Below are 16215 nucleotides of genomic sequence, written 5' to 3' on the forward strand. Positions count from 1 at the left end.
TCCACAATAAGGTGCATTTGGATATGATACAGTTGGTAACTAACTCCAATCTCCTGTCCAGCCTGTTCCTAAACAGAATGGCTAGGCTGAAGCTCTTATTGGGGTACAGGAAGGACAGGGGTGAGGCAGAGTAGCACTAGGCTGGAAAGAAACTGTCTGATAATCATTTGGAATGTTCCCAGTTTCATTGACAGTCAGTGTGAACATTATGGTTTCACTATCTTTACATTTGTGCTTATTGTGACAGTACACACCTGCTGATAAAGTTTTCCATTAACTTCATAATTAAAGGACCCTGTATTTTATGCTATTCAATTGTTTTGGACACACATCATAGTGTTATGGTTGCTTATATGGTATTTTCAAGTAGATAAGTCATTGGTACAGGCATTGAAGGATCCGCCTTCCCTGTAAACTCTCCAGTGTTCCCCAGTTTTCTGAGATAAAAAAAAAAATGGGACTGTAGTTGAAGTTCCTTTCACTAGAATTCAGATGAGGGAAAGTAGTCACATGCCTCTTTTCTGAAAGGCAGCACCAGAGAACTGGGTGGCTCAGTCAGTTAAGCATCTGACTCTTGATTTTGGCTCAGGTCATGATCTCAGGGTCGTGAGATCAAGCCCCATGTCGGGCATGCACTCAGTGTGGAGTCTGCTTCAGATTCTCTCTCCCTCTGCCTTTCCCCTTTGTGCTCTCGCTCTCTCGCTCTCTAAAATAAACAAATAAATCTTTTTAAAAAATTACTTTTGTGAATTCTGTACCAGGAATCCTGATAAGTGCATTATTTGATATTTCCTGTAGGGAGCTAACATCTGGGTATCTCAGAGGGTTCCATAATGGCACCTGGTGATCATCCAGCCTATACTTGAGCCCCCTGCATCTCTCACCCCACACACACCCCCCTCGCAACTCCAGGGTATGTGTATTTCCAGGTCTCCTTTAGGGTATGCACTGGCTTAGCACATGGCCATGGTGACCACATTCCCCCCGAATACGATTCTTTTTTTTTTTTTAAAGATTTTATTCATTCATTTGAGACACAGAGATAGAGAGAGAGAGAGCGCATGAGCAGGGAGAGAGACAGATGGAGAGGGAGAAGTAGGCCTCCCGCCGAGCCAGGAGCCCGATGTGGGGCTCGATCCCAGGACCTTGGGATCATGACCTGAGCCGAAGGCAGACGCCCAACCGACTGAGCCACCCAGGCGCCCCCCGAATATGATTCTATCTCAGTGTTTGGGGTCACTTCACCAGAGACCATGAAGGCAGCTGCACAGCCACATGGATGTAAATGTAATGCAAGAGAAGCGAATCCAAATGGCAACAGGGAGAAGAAAGACAAATCTGCAAGGAGGCAGAAGGGAGACTCAGAGTCAGGCAGAATTTAATAGTGCAGCTCCAAAGCAACGGCCTAGATTTAATTTCTGGTTCTGTCACTTACTCTTCATTTGTCCTTGAGCAAGTTTCTTAGCTTTCTGTGCCTCACTTTCATAATCTGTAAAATAGGGGGTGATAATACATATCTCTTGTGGGGCTTGAAGCAATTAAAGTTCTTGGCACATAATTAGATTTCCCCAGAAAGCACTTATTACTATTATTGTCGTCATCATTATTGTCCTTGAGTAAAGATTTGGAAACGATGGAGAGAAGTTTTCCCAATTGTGTTCGTTTCCTAGGAATGCCATAACAGATGACCACCCACTGGGTGGCTTGAAACAACAGAAATTTATTCTCTCCCAGTTCAAGAAATCAGGGTATCTTCAGGTGTCACCAGGATTGGTTCCTTCTGGAGTCTCTGAGGGAGAAAGCATCCCATGCTTCTCTCAGCTTCTGGTGGTTGCCCAAAATTCTTGGTGTTCTTGCCTTGTAGATGCATCAGTCCAGTCTCCACTTCCATCTTCTCTTTGTTTCCTATACCTTCTCCTTTTCTATCTTAGAAGGACACTTGCATTGGATTGAGGGCCCACCCTAATCCAGTATGGTCTCATCTTGAACCTTACCTTAATTACATCTGCAAAGCCCTTATTCCAAATAAGGTCATATTCAGATGTTCCAAGTGGACATGAATTTGAGGGCAATACTAGTCCTCCTACTCCACCAACTGAAAGCCCAGGTTAGGATCAAATCAGAGGAAGAAATTGCCAACAGCTCCTGGAAGAATGTCGTCTAACCTTTGGCATGTTGTGCACTAAAAGGGCTCTGTTGCGTAGGTGGTCAATCAAGCGAAATGGGCCAGCTGCCCTCAAGCGCATCACTGAGTCAGAACCAAGTGTCAGCCAGAGTCAACATGTGTACTCTCCTTTAAACGGTGGCAGACTTCTCTGGAGAGAAGCTGGACATACCCAGCAGGGCTAGGCAGTGCCCGCGGCCAGCCCTTTCCCCTGCTCTCTCCTGACACGTTGCATGCCACTGCTGAACCCTGAAGGCATTCTGACCCTGGGTGATGCAATGTAAGAGCCTCGGGGAACTGGATTTTAGTAACACGCTCTGCAACTCACTCGCTCCACTAACCACCTGTGTGGCCTCAGGTAAGATACTTACCTTCTCTGAGCCTCAGTTTTGGCTTCTAAAAACCAGGCATAATATCACCAATAACTTGTAGAGTGGCTCTAAGTAAGAAAACTAACATCGGCAGAAGCTTCCCTTAAATGCCTTCCTGGCATAAATTTCAGTGAGTGGTTGCTGTTATTTTCATCACTGTGAGGTGGTGGCCCCGTCTCTCCCTCTTACGAGGCTTGAGGGTAAGAAGGCCCAAAGGACCATGCAGCAGAGCTGTGAAGACCCATCTACGTCTCTTCCCATCCCACTCCTTCCGCTCTTGGCACACAGTAGACTGAACAACCACACAGTAAATAGCTTCACTAAATGATGCCCCAGCTGCAGTCCAAATATAAGCACGGCTTCAGTGAATGGACTTCTAATAGCCTTTCAGGATTTTCAACCCAACCAAGACAACTCATGACACATTCTCTTCTTTTCATGGCTTAGCCAAGGAACACTGGGCCAAGCAAAGACAACAAAAAGCAGTGCTAGTGCTTTAGTATATCTCCACATTGAAAGAGGCTTAAATACTATTTGGAGGCTACATACCTCATCTCTCATGAGTGTGTTTTTATTACTGTATTTACTTGATTACCAAGGTAATTCATATTCATTGTAGGAATTTTAGAACATACAGCCAAGCAAAAAGAATAAAATTATTGCTAATCCCAGATAGATATCTATCCCAGATAGATAGATTTTTAAAAAAATAATAAATTGGGCGCCTGGGTGGCTCAGTTGGTTAAGCGACTGCCTCCGGCTCAGGTCATGATCCCGGAGTCCCAGGATCGAGTCCCGCATCGGGCTCCCTGCTCAGCAGGGAGCCTGCTTCTCCCTCTGACTCTCCGCCCTCTCATGTGCTCTCTGTCTCTCTCATTCTCTCTGTCTCAAATAAATAAATAAAATCTTTAAAAAAAAAAAATAATAATAAATTGTGACGTTTCTCAGTCGTTGGCCTTCAACTCATTTTAATAGCTTCCTAATATTCCATTATATAAACATACCAGTATTTATTTAATCCATCCCCCGTTCCAGAAATTTTAACTTGTTTTCAATATCTTGTTGCCGAAAACAAAGCTGCAATGATATGAGTTTATTCCTTATTAATTTTATAAATCTTTATTAATTTGGTATTTATTATCACCCTTCCCCCTTCTCCAAACTTTGCAATTAACCCAAAAATTAATTTCCTTGGTTTATTAGGAACCGATTTTATTGTCCAATCTGAAAATCTTCTCAGCTTTGGCCATATTATCTTAAGCAAGCTCTCTTCTGAGCTGCCTGTGTCCAGTAAATGTTAAGCAGTAAGTACTCTTGGACATGGCTGCCTCCACTCTTGTTTGGGGCATGGGGCTAATGGGGTCAGTGTCATGGGCTTCAGGCTCTATGTTCAAAGGCCAGTTAGTTAAGTATCCAAAGACTGTTTGCCTAACTGGAAACAGCTGTTATTTAAAGGCTGGCAGTTAGTTTCAAAAGAACTGGGCAAAAGAGCATGGGTGGATCAACACAAATCCATCACCAATACTGGAAAGGCAGTGTGTTAACAGCTCCATCTTCCCTGTGGAAAACAGCTCAGAAAGGTATCCGTGTCAAATCACATACAATTAATAAGGTTGTAGAAAAAAGGAGAAGGAATAATATTGGGGAAACAACTGGCTGACCTTACACATCTCTTGATTTACAAGCTTAGTCTCTGAGATCCCCCCTGTTGCTATGTGAGACCAATTCAGCAAACATGTTTCCAGTTGCTGGTGGTGGTGTTCTGTAACTGACAATTTTCTCTTGCAGCTGACACAGCGCTTGGCACTGATGATGTATATGATGAGAAGGGTTGCCAGTGTGATGTATCAGTCGAAGACCTCACCCCACCGCTTAAAACTGTCATTCGAGCTATCAGGTTGGTGGAAAACCTTTGACAAAGTGAGCCAGAGAACTACCTCTGATTATTTGAATTACTACATTGCTAAGTTCTTTTTCCTACAGGTAAACCTCCTGAAATAATAGTTTCTCTGCTCCTGTTCATGCCTATTAAATTCTGAAATATATTTTCTTAATACAAAACTCTACTGTGTTCGGCACAAAGTGTGTTATAAAAGGAGGCAGGATTCGAAATGCCAGGCCATGCCAGAGAGATTCCACGCGAAGTGGCTTGTCATGAGAATCTGTGGGCTTTGAGGACATTTTGTGTATGGATGCAATTGGATTTTTAAAATTATTTTTATGACTTGATGCTCTGATCCATGTTCTGTATCTTACATCAAAGAAAAATCCCACTAGGTTTTTTCAAAACAGGTTGAATTCTAAAAAGGGGAAACCTAAAGTCCTCTGCAGTGACTTGCTCCTCTCTGGCTGAATGTAATGATAAGCACTGATCTTTTGGTTTTTTAAGTTTTTATTTAAATTCCAGTCAGTTACCATACAATGTAGTATTAGTTTCAGGTGTGCAATATAGTGATTCAAAACCTCTGTATAACACCAGTGCTCATCACAAGTGCCTTCCTTAATCCCCATCACCTATTTCACCCATCCCCCCACCCACTTCCCCCCTGGTAACCATCAGTTTGTTCTCTACAGTTAAGAGTCTGTTTCTTGGTTTGTTTCTCTTGTTCCCCTATGATCGTTTGTTTTATTTCTTAAGTTCTACATATGAATGAAATCATATGGTATTTGTCTTTCTCTGACTGACTTATTTCAACTAGCATTATACTCTCTAGCTCCATCCATGTTGTTGCAAACGGCAAGATTTCATTCTTTTTACGGCTGAGTAATATTCCATTGTGTATATATATGACATCTTGGTTTTTTTCTCAGATCTTGGGTTAGGGTTAGGATTAGGCTTAGGGTATGTGCCTGGTGTCCTGCATTTCAGAGATCTCTCCAGAAAACAAAACCCCAGACTTCTGCTGGGGTGAGAATACAATTGGCAGCCATCCACCAAGATAAGGCAAGGAGGGGACTTGGGGCTCAAAATACGCTTTAAATAGATACTCAATTTAAAAGCTGATGTTAATGTGCTTCCTCTTCCAATAGAATCTAAAAGAGTACCCAAAGCAACTTACCTTTATGTTTCCAGGATCCACTCCCTCCAAAATTTAGGATCTGGACTAAATAAACTGCTGCAAACTCAGCCTGCCTAGTTTAATCCCTTTGGGAGAATTTTAATCTGTCCATGAACCCTGAGTGACTTTGTTGCAAAGAAGTACCTCTGATCTTTTTGGCCCTCTCTGCCTCTTACCAAAAAGCCAGAAGAAAACTTAAAATATCCAACCCAACTTAGCTATCCAGATACTTAGTCTAATTTCAGAGATCAGCTTGACTGATTATTTGCTTCTATTTTTAGTTGGTCATTTTGTATCGTTAGACATTGCTTTACTTGATGTTTGGGAATCACTGGGAAAGCAGAAATGAGTTATAAAGATTTTGATAAATGTTTGTTAAGGCAAAGAAAATCATGGTTGATGAAAATGTGTACCCGAGAAGATACTTAAACCTTGTCTGTAATGGCACCCTAAAAAGAAGTGAAGTAAAACCCAGTTACTTCTCAACGGAACCCTTGAGCAACAAACCCTATGGGTGGAGGACCATACCTTCTTATGTGGCTTGGACCATCCTAGATTATGCCTCTTGTCTCATCATAATTGTTCATTGTTGATACTCCCTGTCTTTCTCAAAATATCCCAGTTTGGACAATTATATGATCACCCCACCCCTGGGGAGCCTAGAAGCCTTAGGTAATATTTAAGCCCAGAAAACCCAAGGGTAGGTAGTAAAATGATGCTTGAAGCCTTCGGTTAAAAGGGACAGAAAGGATCTAGAACTGCATTGTCTAATATGGTGACCAGTGGCCACATGAGGCTAGTTAAATTTGAATTAATTTAAATTAAATTTAACTTAAAATTCAGTTCATCAGCGGCACTACCCACATTTAAAGTGCTCAGTAGCCACAAGTGTCTACTGTCCTGGGCACAGAAGCCACAGTGCCTTTGCATCATTGCAGAAAGTTCTATTGGACATTGCTGGGGGAGAAGTCACCTTGAAATTCTCTACATTCATCCATTATATCCCTCAAAGACCCTAAAGTGAAGGTGGGACAATTCATCCGCAGATTAGTCCGACTTGCAACAAGTACCATAAAATCTTATCTAATGGAAACAGATTAGGTTTCCTAAAAGTCGTACTCAACCCAATTTGTTCATTTCCCAAGACCTTCGGAAGCTTTCTGCTTTTGCCTCACAACCTATAAAAAGAATTGTGAGCTGCAAGAAAGAAACCGAAATAGGTTTATTCTGCTAGCTAAGCACTTTAGCGGCAGCTTAAGATTTACTTTTATACCATCCTTTTGAAACTTGCCTGATTTTTGTAAAGTCCTTTGCAGAATTCCCTTGCTTTTCAGAATTCTTTCTTGGTTCTTATTTTTAACAGGACTTTATTATTTACATGTATCTCCTTTTTGTGAATTTCTGAAGCTTTCGGCTTGCTCCTCTGTGACACTCGAGGGCGATGTTTTTCTCCCCCATATCCTGATTCTGAGTTCCCCTTAAAATTCGTGGATTCTCTAAAAATTCAGTAGTTACACTCAATAGTTAATAACTTCATTGGAAATCTTTGACTCGTGATACTACTTACTTTCTAAAAATACATGATTAAAAGACCCACCAGTACAATTGGCAGTTCTGAAAAGGAGTTTACTGATGTAAATCCCTAAATCTTATGCAAAAGTGTCCTTTTCTTCAGTTCCATTAAATAAATAAACTGCAAAACAGTTGACAGGAATGTCTTTGGCCAGAACATACTCATTTCTTACAGCTCACCTGAAGTGGTATTTTATATATATTACGTTCCTGATTGCAAGTGTGAACCATCTATCATTCACCTCTAAAATAGCAACTTTGTTTTGGCATTTTCCTTGTTATTTTTTGGTCTTTTGACTATTTAATATGAATAGTTGAATATGCCTTTTGTCCTCCCGTAGCTCTAAGAATAACAATAGTTTTTCCTAAGAGCCAAATTAAAATTAAGATGTGTAGGGCGCCTGGGTGGCTCAGTTGGTTAAGCGACTGCCTTCGGCTCAGGTCATGATCCTGGAGTCCCGGGATCGAGTCCCGCATCGGGCTCCCTGCTCGGCGGGGAGTCTGCTTCTCCCTCTGACCCTCCCCCCTCTCATGTGCTCTCTCATTCTCTCTCTCAAATAAATAAATAAAATCTTTAAAAATAAATAAATAAATAAATAAATAAAAATAAAATAAAATAAAATTAAGATGTGTAACAGAAAATATGTATTCCACTGCAAGGATGACAATATGGAAAACAAAACCACTGCATCCCCAAAGAGCAAAATAGGAGCTCTTACTTTGGCTATTAATATTTACTAAGCATCTGCCATTTTCTAATTTCTAGTTATTTTGGGGAGTAAAGATTCTCTGAGATGACTAAAGCCACTGTCTGAATTTGTCTGGATTATATTATCCAAATGCACTTTGAGACTTTTTTTTCAATGACTGACGTCACTTTTTATAGTGACGAACAATGGCTATTCTTAGACATTTCCAAAATATGTCTTAAAAATCAGAAGAATACTTAGTTTTGTATAATTCCTCCAGGATTATCACAGATTATTCTCAAAATATTATTTAGTGGGAGTGCACAAAGTTGCTGGAAATGTGATTTAAACTCATTACTGGGAGTGAAAATTGTACTTATTTTTAACAAAAGTTCTGTATCTTGTTAATGATTTAATACAATGTTAATTTTCTTTTCATTCACTCATACAAATTAGTTTCTAAATAGAAAGATGAGGGGCACCTGGGTGGGTCGGTGGGTTAAGCGTCCGCCTTCGGCTCAGGTCCTGGGATTGAGCATGCAGAGTCTGCTTCTCCCTCTGCCCCTCCCCCTCCCCTCCTCCTGCTCACATGCTCTCTCAAATAAATAAATAAAATCTTTTATGAATAAATAAATAGAAAAATGACATTAGCAGGGAAGTAAACAGATTGACAAGCAAATTGATAAACTCTTGAACATTCTACACACTCACTTTTCATTTTATCATGGCATATTCATTTGTTAGGGCCACCACAACAAAATACCACAGACTGGGTGGTTTCAACAACAGAAATTTACTTTCTCCAGTCCTGGAGGCTAGAAGTCCAAGGTCAAGATGTCAGCAGTGTTGTTTCTTCTGAGGCCTCTCTCTTTAGCTTGCAGATGGCCACCTTCTCTCTGCGTCCTCATGTGGTGTTCCCTCTGTGTGTCCACAGATATGGGTCTACATCTCCTCTTCTTATAATGACACCAGTCAGGTTGGATTAGGCCCTACTCTAAGGGTCTTATTTCACCTGAATCACTTCTTTTAAAGCCCTGTCTCCAAATACAGTTACATTCTGAGGTACTAGGGGCTAGGGCTTTAACATGTGAAATAACAATTCAGATAACACCTGGCAAGATACCAGTTTTCCTATCACTGTTTAACAAATACTTTCTCAGGCACAATATCAAAATTTTCAGATTAAAAATAAACCCATCAATTACCTTAAATATGATCCCTCACAATATAAAACGTTGACTGTTACCTTTCAAGCTTGTACTTGGCACTGTGTAAACACTACGTAAGTGAGAATCTTGCACAATATTTCTCACAAAAATTAATATACGCTCATTAATTCAAAATAGTAAGTAATATAAATAAATAATACATAATAAATAATAATGTTTAAAGTTATATTCAATACAAGTCTATATTTATAAAAGAGTTTCAGAATAATGTTTTTTATAATAATTTTTTTATTTGAGTATAGTTGACACACAACACTACATTATTTTTAGGTGTACAATATAGTGATTCAACTTCTCTCTATGTTATGCTGCACTCACCCCAACTGTAGCTACCGTCTGTCACCATACAACACTATTACAGTTTGATTAACTATATTCCCCATCCTATGCATTTTATTCATGTGACTTATTCATTCCATAATTGGAAGGCTGTACCTCCCATTCCTCTTCACTCTTTTAGTCCAGCCTCCAACTCTACTTACCTCTGGCAACCATCAATTTGTGCTCTGTATTTATAGGTCTGATTCTGCTTCTTGTTTGTTTATTCATTTGTTTTGTTTTTTAGATTCCATATATGAGTGAAATCGTAAGGTATTTGCCTTTCTCAGTCTGACTTATTTCACTTAACACTATACCCTCTAGATTCATTAATACTGTCACAAATAGCAAGATATCATCCCTTTTGTGGCTGCATAATATTCCATACAAAGATATATATATATGTATGTGTATATATATATATATATGTATGTGTATATATGTGTGTGTGTATATATATATATATATACACCCCACATCTTCTTTATCCATTTGTCTATGGATGGACACGTGGGTTGCTTCCATATTTTGGCTATTGTGAATAATGCTGCAATAAACATAAGGGTACATGTATCTCTTCAAATTAGTGTTTCATTTTCTTTGGGTAAATACCCAGTAGTAAAATTACTGGATCATATGGTAGTTCTATTTTTAATTTTTTGAGAAGCCTCCATACTGTCTTTCACAGTGACTGTACCAATTTACATGCCCACCAACAGTGCATGAGAATTCCTTTCTGTCCACACCCTCACCAACACTTGTTATTTCTTATCGTTATTTTAGCTCTCAGAATAATAATTTTTAAAAATAAAAAATGTTTGTTTTTGTTTTCCTATACTGAACTGGCTAGATAAATTCTGAGATATGCATACCAAGGCATCATAGAAGTGTCATGTGAAGGATTTATTACACAATTGGAGAATGAGCTCTGTCTGTTAAAATGATGCAGTGCAAAGCTCACCTGCCTCCTACCTGCAGTTTTTCAGAGAATTACTCTATCTAAGATCACGGCCATTCTTAATGAGATCCTCAACAACAACTGTTCTCTTGTCAACTCGTTTTATACAACTATTTCTGTCAGTTGTCAAGAAATGAATCAGAATACCATCCAGCCTATTCTTCTTGTAAAGATAACCAAAACAACCCAATGGAGATTACTCATCATTCTGAACAGAAATGACCGAGAAGTTGATTGTATCACGGTCTTAACTTCTCGTAACATATCGATGCCGTAATCACCATGCCTGCTATGTTTCACTGCTACACAACCTTTTATTTCCCAGGCCAAACCAGCCTTCTAGAAAATCAAATGAATAAAGAATTCTTTAGGTGAAGCTGCAGCCTTTATCTTGGCACCATTAGCTAACTCTACCCCCAGCTGCCACACTCCTGAGGGCTGCTCAGAGAAGTGATCCAAGAAATGACAGCCTCTGGGCAACCTTGGGCAACCCATGTCACCTCTCCGTGCCTCAATTCTTTATTGGTGAAGTGAGGAGAGGAATGGGATTGACTTTGTAGGGCTCTGGTGAGGATTGATTGAATTAACTTTTGCAGAGATCTTAGAACAGTGCTGAGCACATGCTAAGCACTACATAAATGCTAGCTCTTATAACCTCCAGGTGTCTGGGCTCCTTACTGCCTTCCCAGCATGCTGCCTACCCTGCCCTTCCTCTGCTCAGGCCAGACCCTCTCCTTTCTGAGCCCCACTGATTCCCGTGGTATGTCATGGGAGAGGAGCGCTTCTTTCTCTCTTCTGAGGGGTGCTCCCAACTTCCAAAAGTTTGTGGCCTTGCCTGACTGCACCCCCTCCCCAAGGAAGCACTTGCTATTACCCCTTGAAGTCATGTCCTCACCACCTGTGCTGAGGAATCACTCAGAGCAGCACCACTCAGGGCAGGAAGAGCAATTTTTCCACCCAACCACAAGGCAATGTTCCGGGTAGATTTCTCCCCCTTCCTCCTCGGGCTGAGCTTGCTGTCTTCCCAGGCATCCTCCCAAGGAAAGGACTATGAAAGGGAGAAGTTACCTCTCCTCTCCCCTCCCCGCCACCAACCCACACAGAGGCCTGGCTATAAACTCTTTGGTTCCTCCCAAAGAATCAGTTCGTGCACTCTAAAAACAAACAAACAAACGAAAAAACCAAAAACAAAAAATATCGAGCTTCTACTCTGCACCAGACACCAGAGTAGACATTAACAAGAAAGATGGATTCCCGCTTAGAATCTTGAAGGGCTGCCAGAAAAAAACAGGGTCAATTATGAGGCAGAGCAACAGATCACTACAATAATAGAAGTCCGGGCTATTTGAGCAGATAGAAAGTCGGCACCTAATGTGGGAGATGGCATACAGGAAGGCTTTCTGGAAGAAGGGGCATCCTAGCAGAGATAGCAAATAGAAAGTCGGCACTTAATGTGGGAGATGGCATACAGGAAGGCTTTCTGGAAGAAGGGGCATCCTAGCAGAGATCTGGTGGCTTTGTAGGTACCAGCCAGGTTACTGAAAGGGGTGTGAGTTTAGGCAGAGGGAACTGCAGTTGCTGAGAACCAGATCTGAAGACCTTATCAGAAAGTATCTGTGCTGCTGGGGGTAGAGAACATGGGGAGGAGAGGTCAGACTCAAGGGAGGAGCAAGAACCTTCACAACAAGCAGGAAGGCGTGGAGGCTAAGTACAGAAGTAAATCTGTCAGACTGGTGCTTTATTCTAATACTTAGGACAATGACTAACTTAAAGGAATGGATTGGAAAGAGGGAACCGTTGTTCTTACCATACCTGGCTCTGCCGGGGGCCAGCCAGTGGTGATGAAGAGTCCCGAAGGACAGATTTTGGAGCTCTTCAGACATGAGAAAGTGCTAGGATTTGGGTATTTGCAGGTCAGAGAAGACAGAGTGAACGAGCAGGAGGAATCAGGATGGGACCTCTGGGGGGAGCTGGTCACGCAGAGGCTGGCTTGTGGGAAGTGGGTGCGTTGTTGCAGCTGGTGAGTTTGTGGGGCCACAGTGGGGCCCAGCAGGCAGGTGGGCCCTGCTTCAGAAGCCCAGGAGAAAAATCTGGAATGGGGACTAACTTGGTAGTCGTCCGCACAGACACAGATGCTTTGCAGAAGCATCACCCCAAGGCGGGGTGTGGGAGTGAAGACAGAAGACGGTCACTGCAGGATTTGAGGCTCACAGTCCTGTAGGGAGCTGCAAAAGGAAGAAAGCTCTGGAGACTAACGCCCCTTCCAGACCAACGGAAAACCGCGGGGCGTGGCGGAGGAGGGGCCAGCAGACAGCGCTCTGAGCCCGAGGCGCGCTCCCCTGTGTTCAGGGCTGCTAAGAGGTCAAGAAAGTAAAGTGTGAGACGGTCCTTTGGCATTGGCAACTAGGGGGTCGTCAGTGACTTTGGAGAAAAATTCAATAGAGGCAAAAGGGTTTGAAGCCAGATGGTAAACAGAACATTCTTCTAAATTATCAGAATCTTTCACTCTACTAAGAACATAGATAAAATGTCAAGAATGTCTTTGCAACTAGCAAAGGCTCATCAGCTCTTCTAAAATTGCTCAGATCTGATCAGCAAAAAGAAGAACCATGATGACTTGTCAGAGTTTCTCAGGCGGGTATGCAAATCAGCCCTTGCTGTAACCCTGCTTTGGGCGACAAGAATTTCCAGTTTTCTGTCCCTTGTGTTCTTCCTATTCTGAAGGGCACATGCGGGACCATTGCCTGGACAGTCCCCTAAAATGCATTCTCAACTCTGAATCCTTCTTAAATCTCGCTCCATACTTGAGACAAGAATACTCCGCAAATAGAGAAGCAGAGGCACATGTTTGCCACTGTGGGTTTTTGTTAAACCTACAAGCTGTTTAATCATCACCCGTTCTTAATTTTGCTGATAGCGTCTCTGCTATTTTAGCAGAGGTGATGAGTCTTTGTTTGCAAGTCACTGTTAAGACATTCTTGACAGCCAAGTCTATGGCATGTTACAGTAAAGGATGCTGCTAGAAGAACATTTTATGGATCATTTAACACATATTTTTAAAGGAATATTCTTTTTTGCTTGTTTCTGTTTTGAAGATAATTGTTTGTGGCCACATTTTGCTCTGAGGCTGCATTAAACTAGTGTTTTCACGGAAGACACACTTCGCAGCATCTAATTTCTAACTGTTTATTTGGTTATAATTTAAACTGAAACTCCTATTCATTGCTATGACTAAAAATATTCAAGAGCAATCAATAGGTATGGGCACTTTATTTATTTACTTCTTCATTTCATACTTTAAAAGCTTATGCAGAATTTTATACTTCTAGGAAAACAAAATCCCCAAATTTAGTTACTGGATCAATGCTCACAAAATCCTAAGAGGAGAGTTAACCATTTGCAGACTTGCTTGAATCCAGAAGTTCTTGCTTGGGTTCTACTATTCTTATTCCCTTAAAAAAAAAAAAAAGGCGTAGGAGAGCTTACCAACTCCTGAATATAAAACACAATAATAACATGTATTAGAAGAACAACATCCATGTGCCAACAGTTGTGGCCAGAGAACTGGTCCTGTTCCCTAAGTCAGCCAGGTGGGAGCTTACTACCATAAGGCATCTAATGGACTGTGTACAAGGGGTGCTAATTTACACATCTCCAGCAAGAACTGAAAGGCAGAAAATGAGATTGGTCAATGCATCCAGGAACTCCTGGGTCTCCTTAGTCACTGGCTAGTAGCCCAATGTAAGATGCAAGAAAGGCAAAGGAGTCTTGGATGTATAATTCTATAACTAGTTTTGAAGGGTTTTCAGAGTCTAAATACTGTATACACAAATGCAAATCTGCATTACTGAGTCCTATTTATGTATTAACAGAGAAGTAACATTAATAAATCATCCAAACAAGTAACACATATGCCTTTAATGGTGACCCCAAATATCAAGTTCCACAGTCTTAGTTGTCTGACAAGTTTGCTCCGTGATCAGCACCATCCCCTGACCAATCTCTGAAAAAGGCAAAAGAGGGCTGCCTTGGGGAAGTTTTGGTAATCCAAAGGCCCTGGATCACTTCAAGAATGAGCCCGAGGGCTCTTGCTTTTAAGGCAGATAGATGTTGTGTTTCTTGCAGAGAGTCAGAAGTCAGGGGGTAGAATTTTCCATCCTGGGAAGGAGGAGGTTATGGAACGCATGTCAGGAGAGTAAATCAACCCAACTGGCCAACAAACGGAAGAAAAGGGGTCAGAGGGAGAAACACACATCCACACCAAAAACATGATCTGGGAACATAAGGGACCATTTCTGCAGCCTGGACAAATTTGGTGATATAATCCCCAGAGGTGGGGGTGCAGAGGGTAAAGGACTGTCCTCTCCAGAAATTGTTTCCTATCATTCATACCAATCTGGGTTACACGCTTCTCTTCCGCACTCCCACTGGCCTGAGCTTCCCACCCCTTCCACTCACACACCTTCTGCCCTACCAGACGAGAAGGGCTCAAGCAACAGGGTTTATTTCTTCATGGCCGGATCCCTGGCATCAGGCACAGAGCCTGGCATGTGGTGGGCACTCAATAAACTTCTGATAGGTGAGCAAAAGAATCCAGGAGCGAGTTCTTGAGTCCCACGCGTCAGACTCGCCTGTGGCATCGCTTAGGGAAGCGGCCATACGGAGCTCATGTAAAGAGCAAATGAGGCTCTTGGATCCTGTCGGAGCTCCTGGCCCCAGTGACTGCTGCCTTCCACGAGGACTGGAGAGAGGAAGAAACTGGAGACAAGTAATCACTAGAGGCTCCTTCACCTCTGCCGGCTCCCTTTCAGCGGAGTCAGTGCTCCCCAGCGCCTAGCACAGAACCCAGCACAACAGTCTGGTAGGCACTCGATGAATACTTACTGAAAGAAAATGAATCCGTCACCCCGCACTCCCTTTCCCTTCGGAGGAAGTCCTTTAAAAAACGAACGAAACTTACTAACTCCTCCTTGCATGAAACTTCCGAGTCATTCAGGGAAGGGGGTCGGGAAACACTCAGGTTCGGATTGGAGGCCTGCCACCAAAGCACACTGACACTCTGCCTTGTGGGTATGACAGGGGTGACGAAGACTTAGCACAACCCACCGTCACCTCTTTGCATGGCGGCGGGGAGCTTGGAGATCATTCTGCCCCCTCTCCCTTCCCACCTCCGTTTCAGAAGTTCTCAACCTGGGCTACTCCGTGGAATGACCTGAAGGGTTTAACAAAATCTCTGGGACCACACCCCGGATCAGCGAAGACGGACGGGGGACCGAGGCATCGGCATCTTGTGCGGTTCCCGGGAGCAGCCAAGCTTGGGAAGTACTGCTGTCCCAGCCAGTCAAGCTGCCTCTGCAGTTCACAGTCGGCTGAGCCCTGTCCGCCCGGCCCGCGCTTTGGCTGCGGGCCGGGCTCGTCCATCTGTTCCGTGGCGGCCGCAGTCGCTGCCGCTCGTCTTCTAATCGTTCTTATATCTCTGCATATTCATATGCAATGTCGTTACCCTGATTTAGACGGCTGGAACAAGACTTTTGCAAGATTTTATAACTCATGGCAGCACAACAAATGCACCTACATTTCCTTATAAGTGCACATGTGTTTGTGTGTATATATAGATATATTCTACCCGGAGTTTAACTTTGCTTTAGTTATTTCTTCGTGCTTAGAAAATTCTATGAGTAGACTTCCTTCGGTTTCAACAGGAGGTGCCAGTTGATTAGGTTTGTTGATGAATCTTTTCCCCCCTCTAGTGGTACTGCGGGGCATGTCAGCTTTGTGCAAGAGGTTTCCTTCTCTTAGACTCCCAGCTCGCCTCTTGGTTCTCCACAGCATCGGAGGAAGCGAACTTTAAGAGC

The 16215-nt window shown here is 42.4% G+C and overlaps 1 protein-coding gene across 4 annotated transcripts in view; it reads left to right on the forward strand.

Moving 5' to 3' along the window:
* The window catches only part of KCNQ5 (potassium voltage-gated channel subfamily Q member 5), a 476049-nt gene that overhangs the window by 443506 nt on the left and 16328 nt on the right, over nucleotides 1-16215 (forward strand). For all 4 annotated transcript variants that reach the window (XM_081828546.1, XM_081828547.1, XM_081828548.1 and 1 more), the window contains one exon: nucleotides 4324-4432. In XM_081828546.1, coding sequence (XP_081684672.1) covers nucleotides 4324-4432 — 109 coding nt within the window. The remainder of the gene's footprint in view (nucleotides 1-4323; nucleotides 4433-16215) is intronic.

This window comes from Leptonychotes weddellii, chromosome 8, assembly GCF_054177405.1.
Source record: "Leptonychotes weddellii isolate Sample4059 chromosome 8, ASM5417740v2, whole genome shotgun sequence".
Lineage (NCBI taxonomy): Eukaryota > Metazoa > Chordata > Mammalia > Carnivora > Phocidae > Leptonychotes > Leptonychotes weddellii.